Source organism: Rhinoraja longicauda, chromosome 15, assembly GCF_053455715.1.
Source record: "Rhinoraja longicauda isolate Sanriku21f chromosome 15, sRhiLon1.1, whole genome shotgun sequence".
In the NCBI taxonomy this organism is placed as follows: domain Eukaryota; kingdom Metazoa; phylum Chordata; class Chondrichthyes; order Rajiformes; family Arhynchobatidae; genus Rhinoraja; species Rhinoraja longicauda.
Window position 1 is genome coordinate 9,284,500 of NC_135967.1, and position 26,608 is coordinate 9,311,107.

At 47.4% G+C, this 26,608-nt stretch overlaps 1 protein-coding gene across 4 annotated transcripts in view; it reads left to right on the top strand.

Moving 5' to 3' along the window:
• The window catches only part of LOC144600341 (mastermind-like protein 2), a 444,980-nt gene extending 424,073 nt beyond the window's left edge, over nucleotides 1–20,907 (top strand). For all 4 annotated transcript variants that reach the window (XM_078411914.1, XM_078411913.1, XM_078411915.1 and 1 more), the window contains exons 3-5: nucleotides 9,415–9,525; nucleotides 15,538–15,646; nucleotides 19,088–20,907. In XM_078411914.1, coding sequence (XP_078268040.1) covers nucleotides 9,415–9,525; nucleotides 15,538–15,646; nucleotides 19,088–20,121 — 1,254 coding nt within the window. In that variant the 3' untranslated portion in view covers nucleotides 20,122–20,907. The remainder of the gene's footprint in view (nucleotides 1–9,414; nucleotides 9,526–15,537; nucleotides 15,647–19,087) is intronic.
• Nucleotides 20,908–26,608: the final 5,701 nt, after the last annotated feature.

A 26,608-nucleotide genomic window follows, 5' to 3' on the forward strand; every position in this document is an offset into this window, starting at 1 on the left:
CCCGTTCTGCCTTCTCCCATACCCCCTGACTCCACTATCATTAAGAGCTCTATCTAGCTCTCTCTTGAAAACATCCAGAGAATTGGCCCTCCACTGCCTTTTGAGGCAGAGAATTCCACAGATTTACAACTCTCTGACTGAAAAAGTTTTTCCTCATCTCGTTCTAAATGGCCTACCCCTTATTCTTAAACTGTGGCCCCTGGTTCTGGACTCCCCCAACATTGGGAACATGTTTCCTGCCTCTAACGTGTCCAATCACTTAATAATCTTATATGTCTCAATAAGATCCCCTCTCATACTTCTAAATTCAGTGTATACAAGCCTAGTCACTCCAGTCTTTCAACATACGACAGTCCCGCCATTCCAGGAATTAACCGTGTGAACCTACGCTGCACGCCCTCAATAACAAGAATGTCCTTCCACGAATTGGAGACCAAAACTGCACACAGTACTCCAGGTGCGGTCTCACTAGGCCCCTGTACAACTGCAGAAGGACCTCTTTGCTCCTATACTCAACTCCTCGTGTTATAAAGGCCAACATGCCGTTAGCTTTCTTCACTGCCTGCTGTACCTGCATGCTAACATTAAGTGACTGATGAACAAGGACACCCAGATCTCTTTGTACTTCCCCATTTCCTAACTTGACATCATTCAGATAATAATCTGATTTCCTGTTCTTACCACCAAAGTGGATAACCTCACACTTATCCACATTAAACTGCATCTGCCATGCATCCGCCCACTCACACAACCTGTCCAAGTCACCCTGCAACCTCATACCATGTCTACACTTCACTTGCAGCCAATTGTAATCGGAAGCTTGTAGCTGGAGTTCTAAAGCCACAATTCATATAAAGGTCTGAGGAAGGGTCCTGACCAGGAAACGACCACCTATCCATGTTCATAAGTTCATAAGTTATAGGAGCAGAATTAGGGCCATTCGACCCATCAAGTCTACTCTGCCATTCAATCATGGCTGACCTATCTTTCCCTCTCAGCCCCATTCTCCTGCCTTCTCCCCATAATCCCTGTTCTCCAGGGGATGCTGCCTGACCCGCTGAGTTACTCCAGTACCTTGTGTCTTTTTTGTTGTTGTAAACCAGCATCTGCAGTTCCTTGTTTCTTCATATAAAATCTCTCTGATTAATAATGCAAACTATACTGTCTCGAATGAAAGCAGAAAATGCTGAGAATACTCAGTAGATCAGACAGCATCTGTGGGGATGGACGCTGATGTAATGTTGCCCTTCCGACAATAAAGGTGAATGCAGTATGGAGGCAGAGAGAGGAGAGGGGAAGAAACATAGAAAATAGGTGCAGGAGCAGGCTATTCGACCCTTCGAGCCAGCACCGCCATTCAATATGATCATGGCTGATCATCTAAAATTATTACCCCGTTCCTGCTTTCTCCCCATATCCCTTGATTCCATTAGCCCTACGAGCTATGTCTAACTCTCTCTTGAAAACATCCAGTGAATTGGCCGCCACTGCCTTCTGTGGCAGAGAATTCCACAAGAAAGAACAAAGAGAAGGCGAATGCTAGGAGAACTCCAGCGATGAAAGGAAGCGACTGTGGTCTCTTCACATTGCTGTTTACTCCTTGTCAGTGTCTTGGAATTTGTTTCATGACTGTTGAAATAACTGCACGATTAGACATGTTTCCAAATGCAGGGCTTGTGCAGGGTGTGAGACAATAAATTTGTTTGAAAATTCTTCACTGTTTACAGTGGTTAACTCAAAATATCTTTCACAAAGAATATTTCATTCTCTCTCTCTCTCTCTCTCTCTCTCTCTCTCTCTCTCTCTCTCTCTCTCTCTCTCTCTCTCTCCCTCTCTCTCTCTCTCTCTCCCTCTCTTCTCTCCCCTCTCCCTCTCTCTCTCTGCCACTCTCTTTTTCCGGCTCATAATCTCACTCACTCTCCCACCTCTCTCTCACTCACACACACATTCTCCCCTTCTCTCTCTCCTTCTTTCTCTCTCTCTCACTCCTTGTTCTTTTCTAACGTTGGCTTTGACCTCTTGTAGTGATACAGTGCTGTGACAAGGGGCCATGCATGTGATGTTGGCCAGATGCCTGTGCAGTGGAAGCGACTGTGTGTGCATGTGTATGTGTGAGCACGTGTGTGTGTGTGTGTATGTGTGTGTGTGCGTCCAATGTGTGTGCGATGCGTGTGTGTGCAAGTGTGTGTGTGTGTGTGTGAGCACATCTGTGTGTGTGTGTGTATGTGTGCACGTGTGTGTGTGTTTGCGTGAGTGCGTGCGTGTGTGTGTGCATGCCTGTGTGCATGTGGGTGCGTGTGTGTGTGCATGAGTGTGTGTGCGTGTGTGTGAGTGCGTGCGTGTGAGTGTGCGTGTGTGTGTGCGTGTGTGTGAGTGAGTGTGCGAGTTGTGAGCGTGTGTGTGTCTGACGAACACCGGGTCTACCCCCACTCCAATTATAACATTTACATGAAGGGCTCTCACTATTTGTTCACTCTCTCTACTCACTCTCTCACACTCTCTCACACTCACCATCTCTCACTCTCTCTCACACTCACTCACCCTCTCTCACACTCACTCTCCCTCTCTCATTCACACCCTCTCTCTCACTCACTCTTTCTCTCTCTCACTCACACTATCTTTCACTCTCCACATTCTCACTCATTCTCTCTCTCTCTCTCTCTCTCTCTCTCTCTCTCTCTCTCTCATCTCTCTCTCTCTCTCTCTCTCTCTCTCTCTCTCTCTCTCTCTCTCTCCTCTCTCTCTCTCTCTCTCCCTCCCTCCCTCCCCTCCCCTCCCTCCCTCCCTCCTCCCTCCCTCCCTCCCTCCCCCCCCCTCCCTCCCTCTCTCCTCTCTCTCTCTCTCTCTCCTCTCATCTCTCTCTCTCTCTCTCTCTCTCTCTCATACTCACTCTCGCTCTCTCTCTCTCTCTCATCTCTCCCTCTCTCCCTCTCTCCTCTCTCCCCTCTCTCCCTCTCTCCCTCTCTCCTCTCTCTCTCTCTCTCTCTCTCTCTCTCTCTCTCTCTCTCTCCTCTTCTCCTCTCTCCCTCTCTCCTCTCTCTCCTCACTCCTCTCACTCCCTCTCTCTCTCCCTCCTCCTCCTCTCCCCTCCCCCTCCCTCCCTCATCCACCCACTCAATCCAGGATTTAACCTCAGGTCTGGAATTTTCGCTGACAGTGGATTGACGTTGTATCTACAGTTCAGGAACAGGCCAAACTAGTCCTTGCTGTTTTTGGTTACTGGCATTCGGTCCTCATTCTCCATCTTTTGTGTCGGTGTGTTTTATTATCTTGTTTTAATTTCACTGCCAACAAATCCCACAGGATTTAAAACATTGTCGTCCCTTACTTTTAATTATCTTGTTTTAATTTCACTGCCAACAAATCCCACAGGATTAAAACATTGTCGTCCTTAACCAGATGAACTCCAGCCCCTGCAGCTCCCACCGGCTTCAGAAGGTCTCGGGTTCTCGGCAGACGCACTCACTCTCTGGGCTCAACCAGCAGTGGTGGTAAACCCACAGGAGGGAGAGGCAGCCAGTTGTCTCAGATGGACAGGGAGGATGGCCGCTGCCTGGGCATGTGAAGGGCCATCTTGTGGCCAGACACGTGGGCAGGTCAACGAGGCGATCCCCTGACAGTCTCACCCCTACCCCCCTCCCTTCCCCCATTGCCCCTCACAAGGTGCCCAGACATCAGGGATTGATGTGCAGCCAGAACCTGAGGAGCAGTCCTTTCAAATGCTCACAGAGGAGCTGCCACCTCTCTCATTGCACACAAGCATGGAACGTGGGACTCCTCCAGGCTACATAAATGGCAGGGTTGCAGTTTTAGTTGTGGTTTTGGAGACGCAGCGTGGAGACAGGCCCATTGGCCCCACTGAGTCCCGTGCCGAGCAGCGATCACCCCTACGTTAGTTCTACCCCACACAGTTATGGCAATTGTTACAGAAGCCAATTATCTACAAAACCTGCACGTCTTTGGGATGTGGACAGGCGATCGAAGCGACCGGAGAAAGCCCCACGCGGTCACATGGAGAACGTACAAACTGCGTACAGACAGCGCCCATGGTCAGGATCGACACTCCGGGTCTCCGGCGCTGTGAGGCAGCAACTCTCCTGGTGCGCCACTGTGACTCTGAATCAGTTAAAATACAGGTTGCAAAGGCCTGCAGTACTCTCCTGCCCTGGTCCCTGGTGTGAGGAGACATACACAGCCCACCATTGCTTGCAGATACACATCCTTGCTGACTAGATGGTGAGATCACTAGATGCCAACCTTAAGACCTTAAGAACATAAGAAATAGGAGACAAATATGGGCCATTCAGCCCATCGAGTCTGCTCCGCCATTCAGATCATGGCTGATCTATGCTCCCCCTCAACCCCAGTCTTCTGCCTTCTCCCTGTGACCTTTGACGCCCATACTAATCAAGAATCTATCAATCTCTGCCATAAAAGTACCCAATGACTTGGCCTCCACGGCCATCTGTGGCCCATCAAGGAGCTCCATCCAAGACCGCAAGAAATTGCAGAGAGTTGTGGACGCAGCCCAGACCATCACACAAGCCAACCTCCCTTCCATTGACTCCATTTACACCTCACGCCGCCTCGGCAAGGCCAGCAGCATAATCAAGGATGAGTTGCACCCTGGCCATTCCCTCTTCTCCCCTCTCTCATCAGGCAAGAGGTACAGAAGTGTGTTAATGCACACCTCCAGGTACAGGGACAGCTTTTTCCCAGCAGTTGTCAGGCAACTGAACCATCCTATCACCAACTAGAGAGCGGTCCCGAGCTACGAGCTACCTCATTGGGGACCCTTGGACTAGCTTTGATCAGACTTTACAGGACTTTATCGTGCACTAAATGTCATTCACGTTATTCCCTTCATCGTGTATCTGTACACCGCGGATTGCTCGATTGTAATCATGTTTTCTCTTTCCGCTGACTGGTCAGCATGCAACAAAAACGCTTCACTGTAAACATGACAATAAACTAAACTCAACTCAATGAATTCCCCCGTGTAGATGGCAAAGTGTTCACTGTTTGTAAGTTGTGAGTTGTGAGTTTGTAAGTTGTGAGTTTGTACGTTGTGAGTTTGTAAGCTGTGAGTTTGTAAGTTGTGAGTTAGTAAGTTGTGAGTTAGTAAGTTGTGAGGTTGTAAGTTGTGAGTTTGTAAGTTGTGAGTTTGTAAGTTGTGAGTTAGTAAGTTGTGAGGTTGAAAGTTGTGAGTTTGTAAGTTGTGAGTTTGTAAGTTGTGAGTTTGTAAGTTGTGAGTTAGTAAGTTGTGAGGTTGTAAGTTGTGAGTTTGTAGGTTGTGAGTTTGTAAGTTGTGAGTTTGTAAGTTGTGAGTTTGTAAGTTGTGAGGTTGTAAGTTGTGAGTTTGTAAGTTGTGAGTTTGTAAGTTGTGAGTTTGTAAGTTGTGAGTTTGTAAGTTGTGAGGTTGTAAGTTGTGAGTTTGTAGGTTGTGAGTTTGTAGGTTGTGAGTTTGTAGGTTGTGAGTTTGTAGGTTGTGAGTTTGTAGGTTGTGAGTTTGTAAGTTGTGAGTTTGTAAGTTGTGAGTTTGTAGGTTGTGAGTTTGTAAGTTGTGAGTTTGTAAGTTGTGAGGTTGCAAGAGGTTGCCAATCTTATCACAAGAGGAGTGCTATCCAGAAACCTCCTTCCACCTTAATTTAATCCTGCAATATTTGCAGAGACTTCTTTCTCTCTCATATCCTTATCTAACTTCCTGTTATTTGGACTGATCCTCTTTGGGTAAACAATAGCTGAGCGATTGAGGAAACGTTCATAATGCACTCGATATGTGAGTGTTTTCAAACTCAATCTAACAGAGCATCAGGCGTTGCATAAGTTTTCAATCTAGTGTTGCCTTTCAGTGACCTGTCAGACACTGGCTGTCTTTGTGGCTGTCAAAAGATTGTTCCCACTTTGCAGGGATTAATTATAAAGTTGTAGTTTAACCTCCCTTCTGTTCTTTGACCCTCGCTGTACTTCACCAGTACAATAGACTGTACACTTTATTGCAGTTTTGGCAGAGTCTTAACATGGGGTAGGGTTATTTTAATAGAACATCGGGCAGCATGGTGGCGTAGCGGGAGAGCTACTACCTTACAGTGCCAGAGACCCGGGTTCAATCCTGACAACGAGTGCTTGTCTGTACGGACTTTATACCTTCTTCTCCCTGTGACAGGATAGGCTTTCGGGATCTTCGGTTTCCTCCCACATTCCAAAGATGGACAGGTTTGTAGGTTAATTGGCTTGGTATAAATATAGTGAGGGGGGTAAGGTTTAACCCAAGGCCTGGGGGGGAAACAAACACGACGTGAGGGGGTTGAACCAGAGGGGGGTTCCCAGGCTGGGGAGCCGGAGAGCCACCGGCCCACACGTGGTGCTCCTGTACCCACGCCACCTTCATGCTTCTCCCTCTCTCCGCTCCTGCAACCGGAAGCTTCCGCCACGTGGTGCCAGCACCTTGGGTAACTGGCGGAGTTGGCGGGGCGGTGCAATGGGAGCTTCGGTGCACTATCACTGAAATCCGTTATATAGAGGTCTGTTATTGCAGAGTTCAGCGTATATCTTTGAGAGACGGTGCTGTTTGTCGTGATTCAAACCTTCAGATCTTGCCGGCCTCGTGGGGTAAACTGGTATATTATATTTTGCATCGAATGACGTAAGCAGTTCATGGAGGCATCCTTTTAATTCTAGGGTGGCACAGAGAGGTGCAGGTGGTAGAGTTGCTGCCTCACAGGGCCGTAGACCCACCCACGTTCGATCCTGACCTCGGTTGCTGTTCGTGTGGAGTTTGCACGTTCTCTCTGTGACTGGGTGGATTTCCCTCCGGCCGCTCCGGTTTCCTCCCCACAGCCCAAAGAAGTGCGAATTTGTAGGTTAATTGGCCTCCGTAAAGTTCCCTCTAAATGTGTAAGGAGTGGATGGGAATGTGGGATAACATAGAACTAGTGTGAACGGGTGATGGATGGTCGGCGTGGACTCGGTGGGCTGAAGGGCCTGTTTCTGAGCTGCATCTTTCAATCAATCAATCAATCAATCAATTTAACAGTAAATACTTCTTTCTCTCCCCCCCTCCACACCAACCAAACCTCCCTCAAAATTAGCAGCTAATATTTTGTTTCTTAAAATTTCCGAGTACAGAATATTTTAGAGATGTGACAAAGTGTCCTTTCGGGAGAGAGCATTGAGATCTTTCATTCCTGAGCCCTTGTTGAGAGGCCCAGTGAGCAAGGTTACTGCTGGCAGTTGCAATGTCCCTGTATCTTATCACCGCCATCCCTTCACACATTGTACCGGGCTTGGACCGTTTCCTGTTGTTTCTTCCCACGAGGCCTGAATTCCCGCTGTTGCATTTCCGAGATTGCTCCTGCCACTTCCGTGAAATACCACAGAGCAGCGTGAGCTTTTCAACGTCTGGGCGGCTTTGCACGAAATGATGTATATTTGATGGCTTGTGATGAAGGAAGCAGGGCAGCACGAGGACAGGAGGCATTACGCTCAACTGAACTGTACACAGCGAGGTTTGCTGATTCGGAGAATTAGCTTCGGCGCATTGCTGCAGTTTCGGACATGCAACAAGCCATTACCAGAGCATCGCAATTTACCAACTCTGCACGTGGGGCTTTTAGACGCATCCCAGAGGAATTCACCTTTACGTTTCCAACTCCCATTGTGCAAATCCTTGGAGATTCTGTCAAATGAACTCCAGCTGATTCATCCTCTTGGATAGAGCTTTATCCCAAATGTAAAGATTGTTTAATAATTAAGGGCTACAACTGCTCATCTAATTTAATGTCGACTACATCAGCAATCTCCCTCCCTTGGATTGATCACAGCATTACCCTTGAGAATAACAAGTATCGGTTTACTCTTGTCATGTGCATTAAGATACAGTGAAAAATGATGTTTTGTGTCCTATCTAATCAAATAATACCACACACGAGCGTAATGAAGTTGTACACAAATACAATAGGTAGGCAAATGGAAAAATACCAGAGTTTAGGTTAGTTTAGAGATACAGCGCGGAAACAGGCCCTTCGGCCCACCGAGCCCGCACTGACAAATGATCACCCTTACGCGAGTTCTATCCTACACACTAGGGACAATTTCCAGAAGGCAATTAACCTACAATGTGGTATGTGAGAGAAAATCAGAGCACCCGGAGTAAATGCACACGGTCACAGCGAGAACGTACAATCTCCGTATAGACAGCACCCATAGGCAGGGTCGAACCTGGGTCTCAGCAACTTCACCACTGTGCCATCAGAGTAAAGGGCATTGTAGCATCACAGTTACAGAGAATGTACAGATAAAACAAAAAGTGCATTGTCTGAAATGTGGTAGGTTGGAAGATCAGGACGATACCCTTCCTTATGAGAGGACCATTCAGTAGTCTGGTAATCGCAGGGAAGAAGCTATTCCTGAGTGTGGCGGCATGTGCTTTCAAGCTTTGGTGTTCTCTGCCCAATGGGAAAGGAGTGAAGAGGGAAGGACGAGGGGAAAATATGGTCCTTGATTGAAACCAATGCTCTTGCAGCATATTGGTTCATTGAGATGGGTTCAAACCCCGGTCCTGGATCTGTGCATAATCTGGTTGAGCTCCCACACTCTCAGAACAGTACCTGTGGTGTGCTGCATTGTTGAGGTGCCACCTTCCATCTGACACAGTAGAGCAACATCATCAGTGCCTGCAGTCATCAACGGGTCGGGCAGCATCTCCAGTTCCTCGTGCCTTGATGGATCGATTAATAGATACAGCATGAAAACAGGCCCTTCTGCCCACAGTTACCAACCATAAGGTCACCCGTTCACACTCGTTCTATGCCATCCCACTTTCCCATCCACTCCCTGCACACGAGGGGGCAATTTACGGATGGCCAATTAACCTACAAACCCGCACGTCTTTGGGATGTGGGAGGAAACCGGAGCGCCCGGAGGAAACCCACATCCTGGGATTGAGTGCGCGCATGGAAATCATTGACAAACTGTTCCATCAGATTTGTCAGTCAAACAGACTGATTAATCTTTAAATGAACAAATTGAATGATTTAATGAAGAAGGGCCTCGGCCCAAAACGTAGCCTATTCCTTCTCTCCAGAGATGCTGCCTGTCCCTGCTGAGTTACTCCAGCACTTTGTGTCTTTCTTCGGTGTAACCCAGCACCCGCAGTTCCTTCCAACACGTTTGATCATAAAACCATTCTTGCTCGCCAGAGTCTTTGTTGATCTATTTCTGGTGCACAGTTTAAACCACGAGCTCACTTCCAGGTTTCGGATACAGCTTCATGAAGGTTTGTGCTGCAGGAAATGTTCGTGTCTCAACTGCAGATTAAATAGCTGAAAGCCTCACAAATAAATGGAGGTTTCCATAAAAGTATAGTATTCACTAATTCCTATGTCTCTCTCTCTCTCTCTCTCTCTCTTGCAGGATCCTAATCCCAGTAATAATTACATAAAAGCCACATCACACGCCTTCCTGAAGCAGCAACTCTTGAAGAAACAACATAATCTTCTGCAGCAGCAACTCATGGCTGACCAGGTGAGGCCCGCTCTTCAGATGGCAGCTCGTCAACAACGCTGCTGAGATTATAGTTCCTGAACGAGCCGAGCTCCGCCTCAGTCACCTTATTGTGGTGGGAAAGCATTACACACAGGAGAGGTTTGCAGGAGATCACACGCAAACGTAGACCGGTGTTAGAACCGCTCGGCTGCTCTGGTAGCATCCGCAAAAAGAGAACAATAAAATGGAATCATTGTCATCTATCTCACAGAAACAGTTACCGTGAATGCGTGTAATCCCTGGCTGTAGTCTAAGTCTCTTCCATGTGCTGGTAACTGAGTTCTTGAGGCATTGCAAAAGGATCAAAAGCAGAATGAATTTATCCTCCTATTTCAAGCTGGGCACAAAAACTGTGGGCAACGAATGAGGGTTTTTTGAAGGCTCTGGGCCTGCACTCAATAGACAATAGACAATAGACAATAGGTGCAGGAGGAGGCCATTCGGCCCTTCGAGCCAGCACCGCCATTCAATGTGATCATGGCTGATCATTCTCAATCAGTACCCCGTTCCTGCCTTCTCCCCATACCCCCTGACACTGCTATCCTTAAGAGCTCTATCTAGCTCTCTCTTGAATGTATTCAGAGAATTGGCCTCCACTGCCCTCTGAGGCAGAGAATTCCACAGATTCACATCTCTCTGACTGAAAAGGTTTTTCCTCATCTCTGTTCTAAATGGCCTACCCCTTATTCTTAAACTGTGGCCCCTGGTTCTGGTCTCCCCCAACATTGGGAACATGTTTCCTGCCTCTAACGTGTCCAACCCCTTAATAATCTTATACGTTTCGATAAGATCCCCTCTCATCCTTCTAAATTCCAGTGTATACAAGCCTAGTCGCTCCAGTCTTTCAACATATGACAGTCCCGCCATTCCGGGAATTAACCTAGTAAACCTACGCTGCACGCCCTCAATAGCAAGAATATCCTTCCTCAAATTTGGAGACCAAAACTGTACACAGTACTCCAGGTGCGGTCTCACTAGGGTCCTGTACAACTGCAGAAGGACCTCTTTGCTCCTATACTCAACTCCTCTTGTTATGAAGGCCAACATTCCATTGGCTTTCTTCACTGCCTGCTGTACCTGCATGCTACCTTTCAGTGACTGATGCACTAGGACACCCAATGGTTCAATGGTGCTTTATTTGTTGCACACGCAACTGCACAGTGACATTCTTCTTGCATATTTACGCAAGTCCGGTCGGCCCGTGCTGTTCGATGTACTGGAGCAGCCCCCCGTGAACCGACGTCCCTCTCCTCACCCGGCCATCTTTGTGTCCCAGGGGCGCCTCCTGTAGCCGACCTTGAAGGCGCTGGAGGCATTACGCCAGTTCACCGTCCGACCGGCCCCTTGCTCCTCGCGCCGGATGTCTCCGGAAGCTCCCTCCAGGTTCGGCTATTCGCCGACTGATGAGCCCATTGGGCGGCTTCCTGGCCCTGAGGGGCGATTGATTCATTCAGAGGGTGGTGGGTGTATGAAATGAGCTGTCAGAGGAGGTAGTCGAGGCAGGCAACAGCTTTTAAAAGACACTTGGATGGGTACATGGATGGGAAAGGTCCAGAGGGATATGGGTCAAACCTGGACAAATGGGACTAAGTTAGATGGGGCATCTTGGCCAGCATGAGTGAGTGGGGCCGAAGGGCCTGTTTCTCTGTTGTATGATGCTATAATTTTCCCCTGTACCTGGCAGTTCTGAGGACAGGGTGCTCTCGTTGATGCAGCATGACAGGGAAAAGATCCTTGCTTGTGTTTTAAATTTTGCATGATTGGAAGTATTGGATTTAAACATGTACCCAGTTGCTGACTTGCCCTGCGAAGGCAGATCGAGGCAGGTGGGACTAGTTTAGATGGGGCATCTCGGTCGGCATGGGCGAGTTGGGCCGAAGGGCCTGTTTCCATGTCTTATTCATTGGCCTGGTAATTGTTTTAAGTTGGGGGAGGGTGGAGAGGGGGGGGGGGGGAGAGGGATCGAGGAGTCCATAGCTGATCACTGAAGTAAGTCCCTGAACAAAACAGAAACTCTTAAGTCTCGTAGGATGTGAACAATGAAGTCGTGTGTTTTTATTTATTTAAGCGCATGGATTTCATTGATGTGTGCTGTGTGAGCGGATAGTGGGCAGTTCTGCTGCACATGGAACGGCAAATTAAAACATTAACACGAATCAAGCACCTGTGCATCGGGCCTAGCGGCAGATTTGTGCTAATTGCCCCCACACTTCATGTCTTGTTTTGAACTGGAGTTGTTTGCATGGACTGACTCGTGTTTGTTGACGCACAGGAGCAGTGTGTGTCACAGGCGAGATGCAGGTGAACCAACAAGAGCTCTCTTGCCGAGTTGTTTCTGGGACAGGATTCAGGAAATTCAGCCTGGCCATCTACAGACACGGGAACATAAACAAGCTCATTCTGGCATCTAGCAGAGGCCGAGAACAGAGGAGCCTTGTACTGCAAGCTTTCAAACATTTCCAAAATGCACAGCTGCGATTTTTAACATCCAACTCTCCTTTGGAATTTTATTTCCCGAATTCCTGAGCAAAATAGGGAGTGTCCGCCTGGAGGGTGACTGGGAAGTGGTGCACAGCTCCACAGGGCACAGGTGCTAGGCTCTGCTCGGCAGTCACAGCTAAAGGTGGGAGTGGGGGAAGACCTAGGCCGGTCAGAAACATAGAAAACAGGTGCAGGAGGAGGCCAATTTGGCCCTTCGAGCCAGCACCGCTGGGAGAAGTCTATATTTCCAAACTATAATACCCCATTGTACTTCAGTGTGGAGAAGTCTATGATTCCAAAGCTCCTCTTCAGCTGCGAGCAGCCCGTGGGACATTTTATATTGAAGGGTTCTGCCTAATGCCTGCAGTTTAGTTCAGAGATACAGCGTGGAAACGAGCCCTTCGGCCCACCGAGTCCGCGCCGACCTGCGATCACCCCGCACACTATTCGCTATCCTACACACTAGGGACAATTTACAATTTTACCAAAGCAATTAACCTACAAACCTGAACGTCTTTGGAGTGTGGGAGGAAACCGGGGCACCCGGAGAAAACCCACGCAGGTCACAGGGCGAACGTACAGACTCTGCACAGACAGCACCTGTGGTCAGGATCGAACCCGGGCCTCTGGCGCTGTAAGGCAGCAACTCTGCCGCTGTGCCACTCAATAGAAGACACAGAATGCTGTAGTAACTCAGCAGGTCAAGTATCATCTCGGGGGGCAATGTTTTGGGTCGTTCCCTCCTCAGAAGACGGTGTTTCCACGCATTTGCTGTTCTTATCCTTCTCGCTGATAGGGTAGGTGCTGCCTTTGGGGGCATTTCTGTTCAGACCAAGGATGCTGAACAAAGGGATATTTACACTGCGTCCATTAATCTGACAACATTTCTTGCACAGTTAAATCCAGATAATCGGGATCTGGCCCCCTTGAAATTTGGCCAAGCAGACCTTCAGGACTATTGGACATTACTCAAACAAATACCCCATTGTACTTCAATGAACTTTTCACAGTGTCACACAGAAGTAGACATAAACGTTCCAGTGAACCTGGAGAGTTTAAAGGGAGTGTGGGAAACAGAGCTCCAGAGGATTGAAAATCGTCGAACACAAGTGCAGGAAAAGGGGCCCCAGTAAGGTTAAGAGCAAGTATGCTAACCAGAGCCCAGTGAGTTTAGAGGTTGTAAAACACCAAGTGCTGGAGTAACTCAATGGGTCAGACAGCATCTCCGGAGGACATGGATAGGCCATATTTTGGGTCAGGATCCTTAGAGTGATACTGTCATAGAGTCATACAGCGTGGAAACAGGCCCTTTGGCCCAACTTGACCACACCGGCCAAAATGTCCCAGCTACCCTCATCCGACCTGCCTGTGTTTGGCCCATATCCTTCCAAACCTCTCCTATCCATGTACCACTCTAACTGTTTCATAAATGTTAGGATAGTCCCTGCCCCAACTACTTCCTCTGGCAGTTTATTCCGTACACTCACCACCCTTTGTGTGAAAAAGTTGCCCCTCAGATTCCTATGAAATCTTTTCCCCCTTGTCTGTACGGAGTTTGCACATTCTCCGTGTCCACGTGGGTTTTCTCCGGGTGCTCCGGTTTCTTCCCACAATCCAAAGACGTAGAGGTTTGTAGGCTAATTGGCTTGGTATAATTGTAAATTGTCCCAAGTGTGTAGGATAGTGCTACTGCGTGGGTATCGCTGGTCAGCACGAACTCGGTGGGCCGAAGGGCCTGTTTCCACGCTGTATCGCTAACCTAAACCAAATGTTCACAAGGATTCTCTGGAACTTCTGCAAATGCCCTATAAGAAGTATGTGATGGGATGTATCTCAGCCTGGTGTGGCAACTACTCTGCTCCTGACCGCCTGCAGAGAGTGGTGAACACAGCCTGGTGCAATCACGGTGTAGGAAGGAACTGCAGATACTCGTTCACACCGAAGTTAGACACAAAATGCTGGAGTAACTCAGCGGGACAGTCAGCATCTCAGGAGAGAAGGAATGGGTGACGTTTCGGGTCGAGACCCGCAACATCACCCATTCCTTCCCTCCCGAGACGCTGCCTGTCCCGCTGCAGGGTCACGACCCGAAACGCCACCCATTCCTTCCCTCCAGAGATGCTGCCTGTCCCGCCGAGTTACTCCGGCATTTTGTGTCTATCCCCAGTCCATCACTGGCTTGTCACTTCCTTCCATGCGGTCAGGTTGGAAGTATCGTCGGCAATGTCTGCAACCCTGGCCATTCCTTTGCACTGTGTTCTACCTTCTGGGCCAAGACACAGAAGCGTAAAAGCTTGGTCACCAGACTCACGAACAGCCTCTTCCTCACTGCTATCTGAGTCATGAAACAATGACCTCTTTCACACCCCGACCTGGCGGTTCTATTGCATACACTTGCTCTTAACTCTACCTCAGTTAGTCGTCCTGTTATATCACATTAGATTTATATTGCGCTTCACATTGTACTACAAGCTTTGCACCATTCTGCTGCTTTCCTTGCATTGTATTCATTGTTGTACCCATCAATTTTATAGCGTGAGCTTCATGCGAACAAGGAATTTCACTGCACTCTGGTGTATATGACAATAAACTAGTCTGAATCTGAATCTGAACTCAATGGAGTGCAGGAAACTGAAACTAGTGAACCTAATGTGCAACCATTGGGACTTCCAAACAACCGTAGATCTGTCACAGTTTTTATTGTCACTAACTTACAAGTCTGTAACACCTAAAACTGTTTACTTCACGGAGTATTGTGTCCAGTTTTGGTCACCCTGGATGTTGTTAAACTGGGAAAAGTGCCGAGAAGATTTACAAGGAATGTTGCTAGGACTCGAGTGCCTGGGCTGCAGGGAGAGGTTGAGCAGGCTCCAGTGGTATTCCTTGGAGTGCAGGAGGCTGCAGGGTGATCTTATAAGAGGTGTATAAAATCATGAGGTGAATAGATAGGGTGAATGCATAGAGTCTTTTACCCAGAGCAGTGGAATCAAGAACCAGAGGACATAGGTTTAAGGTGAGAGGTGGAAGGTTTAATAGGAAACCGGGGGACAAGATTTTCACAAAAGAGGGTGGTCGGTATATGGAACGAGCTGCCAGAGGAGGTAGTTGAGGCAGGTACTATAACAGAATTTAAAAGACATTTGGTCAGGTACAAGGATAGGAAAAGAGGATATAGAGCAAATGTGGGCAGGTTGGACCGGTGGGGCATCTTGGTTGGGCTTGCTCTGTGTATGACTGTGTAACTCTGTGACTCTATGTCAGTCGAGAGCATTTTCGACTGGGTGTTGCTTCTTTTATTGGTCCTTGTCTTCCTCGTCGATGTACGAGGAAAGAGCCTGGAAATCAAGTTCCAATGATTTATCGACATTGTGATGAATTAATTTGTCTAAATAGTGAAGCGTTGCATGATCAGAACTTTGCAGAATATTACCTGTCACTGAAGCATTAATTAAAGTAACATTCCACCGCCCTTCTCTTCCCCTCCCCCCCCCACACCATTTGTTTTTACAGGAAAAACAAAGACAACATGAGCAAATCAACGGCCACATGATCCGGGTGTCCCCAGAGTACAAGGAGCAGAGAAGTGTGTTTGGAGTTCAGCAATTAAATCATTTCCAAGGTAAGATGAAAGCGGGGGCAGAACAGAAGTCATTTGGAGGAGGTCTTTAATTAGGGCTTGTGCTTTCCCTCAAAGTTGTTGATGGGGCGGTGGCGCAGCGGTAGAGTTGCTGCCTCGCAGCACCAGAGACACAGTTTCGATCCTGACTACGGGTGATGTCTGTATGGAGTTTGTACGTTCTTCCTGTGACCACGTGTGATTTCTCCGGGTTCCCCGGTTTCCTCCCATGCTCCAAAGAAGTACAGGCTTGTATGTTAATTTGGCTTCTGTGAATTGTAAATTGTCCCTAGTGTGGAGGATAGTGTTAGTGTATGGTTGCTGGTCGGCATAGACTCGATGGGCCGAAGGGCCTGTTTCCACGCTGTATCTCTAAACTAAACTAAACTGAACAAGGAACATAGAACAGTACATGTGTAGGAAGGGATCGCAGACGCCGGTTTACACCAAAGGTGTTTACACCACAGCATGTTGGAGTTGCCGGTCAGGCGGCATCTCTTGAGAAAGGGCATAGGTGATGTTTCTGGTCGAGACCCTTCTTCAGACTGAGAGTCAGGGGAGAGGGAAACTAGAGGAATGAAAAGGTTCGGAACAGCAGCGACAGAGGGTGGTGCAGAACTCTGCATGATTTTCTGACCCTTCGGCCTACAATGTCTATGCCAACCATGATGCCAAGACAAGCTCTTCTTTGCCCACACATGATCTATATCCCTCCATTCCTTGCGCCTCTTAAACACATCTCAGCCTCCACCACCACCCAGAACCCACCACCCTCTGTGTGTGTAAAAAAAACACATCCAACACATTTCCTTTAAACTTTGCCCCTCTCAGCTTAAAGTTATGCCCTCTAATGTTTGAGATTTTCTCCCTGGAAAACAGATTCTGACTGTCAATGCCTATCATAATCTTCTATACTTCTATCAGATCTCCCCTCAGCCTCTGGGGTTACTGAGAAAACAATCTACGTCCATCCAACTTCTCCTTGTAGCTAAAACCCCCTAACCAAGGCATCGTTCTGCTAAACCTCCGCACCTTCTCCAAGGCCACTACATGTATTTCTGTAGAACTTGGATTTAATGTGGGATCACGACAGCAAACGTGATGTGAAGAAGACATCTAAAAGTCCCATCAGAGTTGGGCAGCACAGTGGCACAGCCGGTAGGGCTGCTGCCTCACAGGGCCAGAGATGCCGGTTTAAACCTGACCTCGGGTGCAGTCTGTGTGGAGTTTGTACGTTCTCCCTGTAACTGGGTGGGTTTCCTTCATACGCACAGGAGGGGTTATTTCTCCCCTCCCCCTGCCTCTACTTTCAGTCTGAAGAAGGTTCCCGACCCCATACGTCACCTATTCTTCTTCTCCAGAGATGTTGCCTGACCCGCTGAGTTTCTGCAGCATTTTGTGTCAATCTTTGGTATCAGCCAGCATCGGCAGTGCCTTCCTACATAGTTTGGTTCATTGTCACATGTGCCGAGGAGCGGTGAAGAGCTTTTGTTGCGTACCTAACCAGTCAGCGGAAAGACAATACATGATTAACACATTTACACATGATACACATTTTGTCTCCCTTTGTTCTTTGCCCTATTCCACCCACGATCCATGATCTCACCCCCTGCCCCTCAATCTCCTGAGTTCCGGGCCTGCATCTGTCACATCATGACCCCTAATGTTGAAATGGTCCATCTCTATTTACGTCTTCCATCCCCCACACAAACTACCAACTTCCATTTTTCCCATCCCGTGTAGGTTTGCCAGGAGCAAGATCAGGTTAACTGGGAACGTTTGAGGGTGAACTGCTTATCTTGTTGAATGTTGGATTGGGGTTAAGCAGTGAAACGGTATCATTCTGCTCATCGCTCTTACGATCTCTGCAAATATCGCAGCAGGTTACCTGGTCTTCACAACGTCGCTCGGTGAAAAAATACACTCTCTAGTTTAGTTTAGTTTCAAGATACAGCATGGAGACAGGCCCTTCGGCCCACCAAGTCCATGACGATCCTACACACCAGGGACAATTTACAATCTTTACAACCTGGAAAAAAACCAAAGATACAAGAGGAACAAGATAGACCACTCGACCCTATAAACCGTAGTATGTCACGACGCCATTTTGGTAGGCAGAAACTTGCAGAAACATTTAAAAAGAAAAATAACAAAATTCTGTGAATTAATAGATGAGATATATTCTGCATTTTTATGGTATCATCACACATACTGTTCCCCCAAAACACTGATTACACTGCGAGAGGCAGAGCGAACGGCGGGTTTTGCTTACTAAAATGGCGGCCGTTCCGCTCCTTTGCGTACTACACTTCAGTATAGGCGATTTCAACGGAGTGTTTCATCTTGTTCCTCTAATATCTTTGGAAAAAACGCATGTGGTCACGGGAAGACGGTACAAACTCGAAACAGACAGCACCTGTAGTCAGGATCGAACCCAGGTCTCTGGCGCAGTGAGGCAGCAACTCTGCTGCTGTGCCACTGTGACTATGAATCAGCTTAAAGGCAGGTTGCAAAGGCCTGCAGCACTCTCCTGCCCAGGTCCCTGATGTTAAGAGACATCAGCGACTCCTTCGCTGCGCCAATGTGCCTCCCTTAAGTTGCTTAATGGCGTGTTGTTTGACTCTGCATTAAAGTTTGACAAGCAAGTCAACACTGTGGTAAAAGCCAGCTTCTTCCAGCTGCGTACCATAGCTAAAATCAAACCATTCCTCCAATTTGACGACATGGAAAAAATCATCCACTCATTCATTTCCTCCCGCCTAGACTACTGCAACTCCCTACACACTGGGATCAGCCAATCATCCCTGTCCCGCCTGCAGCAGCTGAACACCGCAGCGAGACTCCTGACGGGTACCCGTAAAAGGGACCACATCACCCCCGATTCTGGCCTCTCTCCACTGGCTCCCAGTACAGTACAGAATCAACTTCAAGCTCCTCCTATTCACATACAAAGCCCTAAACGGGCTTGCCCCCCCATATCAAAAATCTTCTAACCCACCACTCTATCTCCAGGTCCCTCAGGTCGACCAACTTGGGGCTACTGACTATCCCGCGGTCTAGGCTTAAGCTCAGGGGTGACCGCGCTTTTGCGGTTGCAGCTCATAAACTGTGGAACAGCATCCCTCTCCCCATCAGAACTGCCCCCTCCATCGACTCCTTTAAGTCCAGGCTCAAAACCTATTTCTACTCCCTAGCGTTTGAGGCCCTCTGAGGGGGCGCAGTGAACTGTTTATGTATGTGCTGTTATGTTTGTGTGCCATTGTATGTTCGTTTCTTAGTACCTGAACTGATGTACAGCACTTTGGTCAACGTGGGTTGTTTTTATATGTGCTATAGAGATAAAATTGACTTGACTTGACTTGACTTGACTTAGTCTTTCAGTTATTTTATGTCCATGTTCCCACCTCTGGGCTTCAGACTAAATTGTTTGTGATTTGCTTTCAGCCGTGGCACAACCTTTGTCGACAAACTCTGGGCAGTCTTTGCCCACGCCGCCTCCTGCCCACTGCGGGATGCGGCTGAACCCCAGCCTTTTACAAGTGACGCCCCAGAACAATTTTGGACCTGGGGTTGCGGCGGTGACGACCGGCCAGGCCGAGCGGACTATGGGGATGTATCTGAATAACGCCGGCAATCAACAGAACGTCTACATGCCACCATCCGGCATCAACATGCCTCTGCGGCCAAGCCAGAGTGCTCTGGGAATGCGGTCATCCAGCCAGGCAGTGCCGAGCCAGGCTATAATCCGGCAAAGGACAGCAATCTCGGGGTTCACTGGCTCGGTGCCAAACCCGGCCGTACCCGCCCAGCACGTCAGGCAATCCATGAACCAGGCAGGAGCCAGCATGCCCGTCCAGGGAATTTCAACCGCGTTGGGCACGTCCGGCATGGCCCCTCAAATGTGGGCACAGCAACGGATTCAAGGAATGCAGAATCAGACCAAAATGGACGGTGGCATGCAGCAGTTCTCGAACAACCCCTTGTTCCCCAAACAAACCATGCGGCCCAACCTGCCCGTGCATCCGTTCCCACATCAGAGCATGGCTCCGCCAAACCAGACAGCACCAGGAGGACAGATGAAGCCGCTGCAGCAGCTGAACCCAGGGCAGGCTGGACAAAGCATGGTCTCCATGAGCGGCTCGTCTCCCAGGCACAGTCAACAGAGGTTGCCTTCAGCGGCCATGACCAGCATGAAAGCTGTGCCGCAGGGGATCACCAGTCTGAGCCAGCCTCACCCGGTGCCCGGCCTCACCGCCGCCAGCTATGTGTCCAGTGGCCAGTCATCGGCCTCCTACAACCGCATCAACCTCGCCAACGAGGTGTCCACCTTTGACTTTCTTCAACACAATAACGGCAATGCCTTGGGGGCGGCGCGTAACGAGACTGACTTCATAGAGTCCATCATGAAGGGCGGCAACAGTAACGACGACTGGATTAATGACTTAACGCTTGATGACTTTCTGGGGCAGCATTCCTAAAGCCTGCCTGGTTGGTGTGATTTATCTGACCTCCAGGCTGTTGTACATAGTGAGTGCCCATCTACACATCGTGGCAGTGGACTGAAGATTATTGAGCATGTGTGTAGGTGTGGAGACTGTAACCTTCCTTCCATTTACGAGCAGGTGCAGATTGCTGGATGTACCCAGTGTACTGCCTGCAACACTGAGTTTTAAAGTGGCAATACATAAATTAATGTATTTGTTCAAAATATTCTGTAAATTATGTTTTCCTAATAAATATTGTATGTCAGGAAGGAGTAATTATACTTGGTTGGATCATTTGTCAATAAAATACAGTATAGGCGAAATCATTGTTTTTTATATTAGCAAATTTGTTTATTTTTATTTGGTATAAAAAATGCAGGCTACATTGTTCAATTAGTAATACTATGTATTACAACGTTAAAATACAGGTTGTGTTATCGACATGACTTAGACAGTGCAGTCTTGTGTTGAACAGGTGACTTATTCCTGAGTTCGAGAATCTCCATTCACCATCAGTCCCATTTTGATTTCAGCATGTTACCACGGCCAGCAAACAACTGATGGAATGGCTGTCAATATGAAATTGCTTTCTTTGTAACCTGTCAGCACATGCTGGCAGTCTGTACATTTTGTATGTGCATTCTACCAAGATGTTATGAACTTCATAATGTATTTTTGTTTGGCTGAAATTTTTCGTGATCTCATGTTTTATTCGTTATATGTATTTTCTTTCCTGCCTTGAATGTGTTTCTTTTATTTTTAATTTAATACCCATCTTGGAGCACAAATAGTATGACAAGTTTTTGCTTCATTACCATAATAAACTTGCCTTGTGCCAAGACTGCATCATTGGTGACTGCCATACTTCCAGCATGAACGACAAGCAACATTTATAGGATGGTTGCTGGGTGGTTTAACACTTGGGCTGTGGAATTTGAAGCTTTTCACGTCTGTTATAAAAACTGGAATCATTGGATCTGTTGTTCATAAGGTCATAAGTGAGAGGCGTAGAATTAAGCCATTCGGCCCATTATCTCTAATCCACCATTCAATCATGGCTGATTTATCTCTCCTTCCTAACCCCATTCTCCTGCCTTCTCCCCATAACCTCTGACACCTGTACTAATCAAGAATCTATCTATCTCTGCCTTAAAAATATCCACTGACTTGGCCTCCACAACCTTCTGTGACAATCATTGTCCAGTCTGAGGAAGGGTCCTGACCCGAAACATCACCCATCCATGTTCTCCAGAGATGCTGTCTGACCTGCTGAGTTACTCCAGCCTATTGTGTCTTTTTCTTTTTGTAAACCGGCATCTACAGTTCCTTGTTTCTCTCTTGGATCTCACCAACGTCTTATACAACTGCAACATGACCTCCCAACGTCTATGCTCAGAATGTAGTTTCATTCATCCAATTTGGAGAGGAGGGCGACTTGATGGCGATCTGAATGAGGGGATGGTTACAACAGGCCTTTATGGCCAGCTGCAATGTAAAATGGCGTCATAGTCTGGTGACTATTGCAGATGCACTCAGTAGACTGTTTCTATGCATGGGGTGCTTAATCAGGGAGTGTCTTTATGTATGGCAATAATCTCACTGAGCTATATGTCACGGTACCTTGGTACATGTTTCAATAAAAAAAACATTGAACCGTTAATATTTACATCCAAAGGATGTAAATGCTGACACTAACACAATGTTTAAGAAACATTTCGACCGGTACAGGGATAGGAGAGGTTTAGAGGGATGTGGGCCAAACACAGGCAGGTGGGACTGGAATAGATGGGACATGTTGGTGGGCATGGGCAAGTTGGGCCTTTTACCACGCTATCTGATTCTATGTTCCTTTCCGTGGTAACCATGATTGCAAAATGGAGGCTGTGCAGTGGAGCGCGGGCTGTCAACTATCTGCGTTCTGTCCTAATTGTTGGCTCCGATGCCTTTGCACTAGGAGCCACCGTAGAATACAGGGAGAAATTCAGAAAGAGAAATGCTGTCCACAACTTTCAATGTGCTGGTATTAGAGAAGTATCAGCAAAGGCTCATGATCAAACCCAGCCATTCAAGTCTAACCACCTCTTCCTCTCCATCACTGGTGCGTAGTGCAGTTGGCTTAGTTTAGAGATACAGCCTGGAAATAGGCCCACCGAGTTCACACTGACCATTGATCTCCTGATCACATTAGTTCCATGTTATCCCACTTCCTCATCCGCTACCTACACACTAGTGGGCAATTTTACGGAGGGCCAATTAACCTACAAACCCGACGTCTTTGGGATGTTGGAGGAAAGCGGATCACCGGAGGAAACCCACACGGTCACATGTAGAACGTGCAAACTCCACACAGACAGCACGGGAGGTCAGGATCGAGCCCAGGTCTCTGATGTGCTGTGCCGCCATTAAATGTGTATGGGGTAGATGGGGGGACAGGGTGGGAGTTGAGCTGTGGGGAAAAAAAGATTACTGGGCTCATTTGAACTAGCTGTTCTTTTGTAGTTTACATAAACATTCTAAAATATCCTCACGTTGCCAACACTTCCAACACCATTTGGAATTAATGGATTACACTAATAGTACACAAAGTATCATCTCCCATAAAAGGTTCAATCTGGGGATGAATAATGAATCTAAAGTTATCCAGCTTACATATGCCAAGCGTGAACAGATTTGAGTATATCCTTTTTATATGTAAAACAATTGATGACATATTTATGTAGCATATCATTAGAGCCTAAACAAATCTGCCACGCGTCAAAATGCTTGCTGAGATAGTGCTGGGGACTTCAATACACAACCCTTCCTCCAGCAATGCAATCTGCATGTCTCGATATCTTGCTTACACTCCACCATCTCCACCCTCCCGCTGTGCGCACAACTTCCTCAATCAATTCCTCCTTCCATGCCTTGAGATGTCTTTGTTGAAGAAGTTAAACATTTCTAGTTTTAATCTACTGGCATATTTGATTTGGTCTTGGGGCAATAGGTAGTAAAACGGCGCAGCGGGTAGTGCCGCTGCCTGGCAGCTCCAGCGACCCAGGTTTGATGCTGAGCTCGGCGGGTGCTGTATACGTGGAGTTTGCAAACGTGCGCCTCCCCCGGGTGCTCCGGTTTCAATAAACAATAGACAATAGGTGCAGGAGGAGGCCATTCGGCCCTTCGAGCCAGTACCGCCATCAATGTGATCATGGCTGATCATTCTCAATCAGTACCCTGTTCCTGCCTTCTCCCCATACCCCCTGACTCCGCTAACCTTAAGAGCTCTATCTAGCTCTCTCTTGAATGCATTCAGAGAATTGGCCTCCACTGCCTTCTGAGGCAGGGAATTCCACAGATTCACAACTCTCTGACTGAAAAAGTTTTTCCTCATCCAAAGACCTTCTGGTTGGTCTGGTAATTGGCTCCCGTAAAATTACTCATAGCATAGGGTGGCACGGTGGCGCAGCGGTAGAGTTGCTGCCTTAAGGCGCCAGAGACCCGGGTTCGGGCCTGGCCAAGGTTGCTCTCTGGATGGAGTTTGTACGTTCTCTCTGTGGCTGCATGGGTTTTCTCCAGGAGCTCTGCTTTCCTCCCACACTCCAAAGACGTACAGGTTTGAAGGTTAAAATTGTAAATTGTCCTTAGTACGTAGGATGGTGCAAATGTACGGGCCGGTTGGTGCAGACTCAGTGGGCCTGTTTCCATGCTGTATCTCTAAAGGTTAAAGTCTAATTGGCCTCTGAGTGTTGGGGGACTATGTAGTGTGTTGGGAGTGGGTGTGAAAGTAGGGTAACATAGCATTAAGGTGAACGTGTGATCGAGGGCCCTCGTGGACTCGATGGGCCAAAAGGCCTGTCACTGTACTGTATCTCTAAACTAAGCTTCACCTGAGAACATGACTTTCTCCCCCATTTCTGCCATGTGTGCCGGTTTTAAAGACCTTCGCAGACCTTCCAAAACCACCCTGTTATAACGGACAATCGGCAATCACGGACACCATTCCCCTCCCTCCCTCCCAATGGTCCGTTATAACGAGGGTTCACCAGCTTAGTGCATCAGGTAACGGATATCCATGGTTACCTAATTATAGTTTGCACAATCAGTTAACAGTCCCTTCTAGCCATTGCCAGCATTAACATAAGAAGGACTTTAATACATTTAATGTTCTCCCTTCCCTCCATGAACTCGCCTCTCCCTGTTGTAGACTCCAATCACAAACCTTTCTGTGTCATTATATCCTTCTCTCGCATCACTTTGGCCATTCTTTCAGTTCTGGAGTTACAGTAACTCCCTCGATCTCTCCCTCCCCCTCTGCCCACTTTCAAAACATTCCTTCAAATTTGTCATTGACCAAACTTTTTGTCCCTCTGTCCTTCACCACTGTTTGGGAGAACTAACGTTACAAATATTAAATCAATGCACATTGTTTGTACTATTTTTGTTGCAATTGGCCTTTGCGGTGTTAATGTTTGTGGTGTCCATGTTAGTCTAATTGCATTATGTAGATGTTAACTTGCTTCATCATTTAACATTCCACGACACTGCACCGAGGCGCAGTGTTATTATTGAAATAACGTTCTCTGGGTTGACGCTAGACACAAAATGCTGGAGTAACTCAGTGGGTCTATTGAGGGCGTGCAGCGTAGGTTTACTAGGTTAATTCCCGGAATGGCGGGACTGTCATATGTTGAAAGACTGGAGCGACTAGGCTTGTATACACTGGAATTTAGAAGGATGGGAGGGGACCTTATCGAAACGTATAAGATTATTAAGGGGTTGGACACGTTAGAGGCAGGAAACATGTTCCCGATGTTGGGGGAGTCCAGAACAAGGGGCCACAGTTTAAGAATAAGGGGTAGGCCATTTAGAACTGAGATGAGGAAAAACTTTTTCAGTCAGAGAGTTGTGAATCTGTGGAATTCTCTGCCTCAGAAGGCAGTGGAGGCCAATTCTCTGAATACATTCGAGAGAGAGCTAGATAGAGCTCTTAAGGATAGCGGAGTCAGGGGGTATGGGGAGAAGGCAGGAACGGGGTACTGATTGAGAATGATCAGCCATGATCACATTGCATGGCGGTGCTGGCTGGAAGGGCCGAATGGCCTACTCCTGCACCTATTGTCTATTGTGGGTCAGGCAGCCTCTCAGGAGAGAAGGAATGGGTGACGTTTCGGTCGCCGAAACGTCACCCATTCCTTCTCTGCTGAGCGGCTGCCTGACCCACTGAGTTACTCCAGCATTTTGTGTCTACCTTCAATTTGAACCAGCATCTGCAGTTATTTTCCTATACGTCTCTGGGTTGACAGTCACCCGATTTTTCTTTTTTTTTTGCTGGTTTAAAGTTCTCTCTCTCTCTCTCTCTCACATTCTCATTTACCTCCAAGCCAGAGATTGTTGGCTGTATTTTCTTCTTGCACCATTTACATTGTTCACAAAATGCACCAGAAGGTGTATCAGGGATGTTCACAAATCATTCATGCAAATAGTCAAGAGTGGTTTGTCATACAATTCTCTTATTCGCAGCAGTACAACAGGTTTGGAAGCACAGTACGCAATAGATAACACCATTAGCAAACAAAAAAATTAAGTTCAAACTAAATTTTTAAAACAATACCGCAAAACCAGAACAAAGCCCAAAGTTGCTCCTGTAACCCAGGCAGTTTATAGTTTAGTTGGAGTTTGTAGTGTTTAATAGCCCAATGGTTGTTGGGAAGAAGCTGTTCCTGAATCTGGACGTTCCAGTTTTCAGACTCCTGCACCTTTTTCCCTTCTTCACGTGAGATGAGAGCCTGGCGAGGAAGGGGTGGATCCCAGGTGATGCTGGCTGCCTTTTTTGAGGCAGTTCCTCTTGGATAAAAAGATAATTAAACATGGTGGAATGTTAATGGAAATAAATCCAACTGATTTGAACAACTTGATGAATGATTAGTGCAGAATTTGCTGGAAATACTCTGTGGGTCAAATGCACCTGTGGAACGACAATTAACCTTTCGACATGGGCTCACAAGTAGTTTAGTGTAGTTTATTATTGTCACGTTTACTGAGGTACCGTAAAAACTTTTGTTTGCATGCTATCCAGTCAAAGAAATGAATATACATGATTATATTCAAGCCACTCACAGTGCACAGATAAAAGATTAAGGGTACAACATTTAGTGCAAGATAAAGTCTGATGAAGTCCAATTAAAGATACTTTAAAGGTCTTCAGTGAGGTAGATGGGAGATCAGTATTCCAGCTGATGAGTGCACCATTCAAGTCAAGTCAATTTATTTGTATAGCACATTTAAAAACAACCCACGTTGACCAAAGTGCTGCACATCTGACTAGGAAAAAAAAGAAACATAGTTGCCTGATAACAGCTCGGAAGAAACTGTCCCTGAATCTGGAGGTGTGCGTTTTCACACTTCTATACCTCTTGCCTGATTGGAGAGGGGAGAAGTGGGAGTGACCGACTGGGGTGAGACTGGTCCTTGGTTAACTGGTGGCCTTGCCGAGGCAGCATGA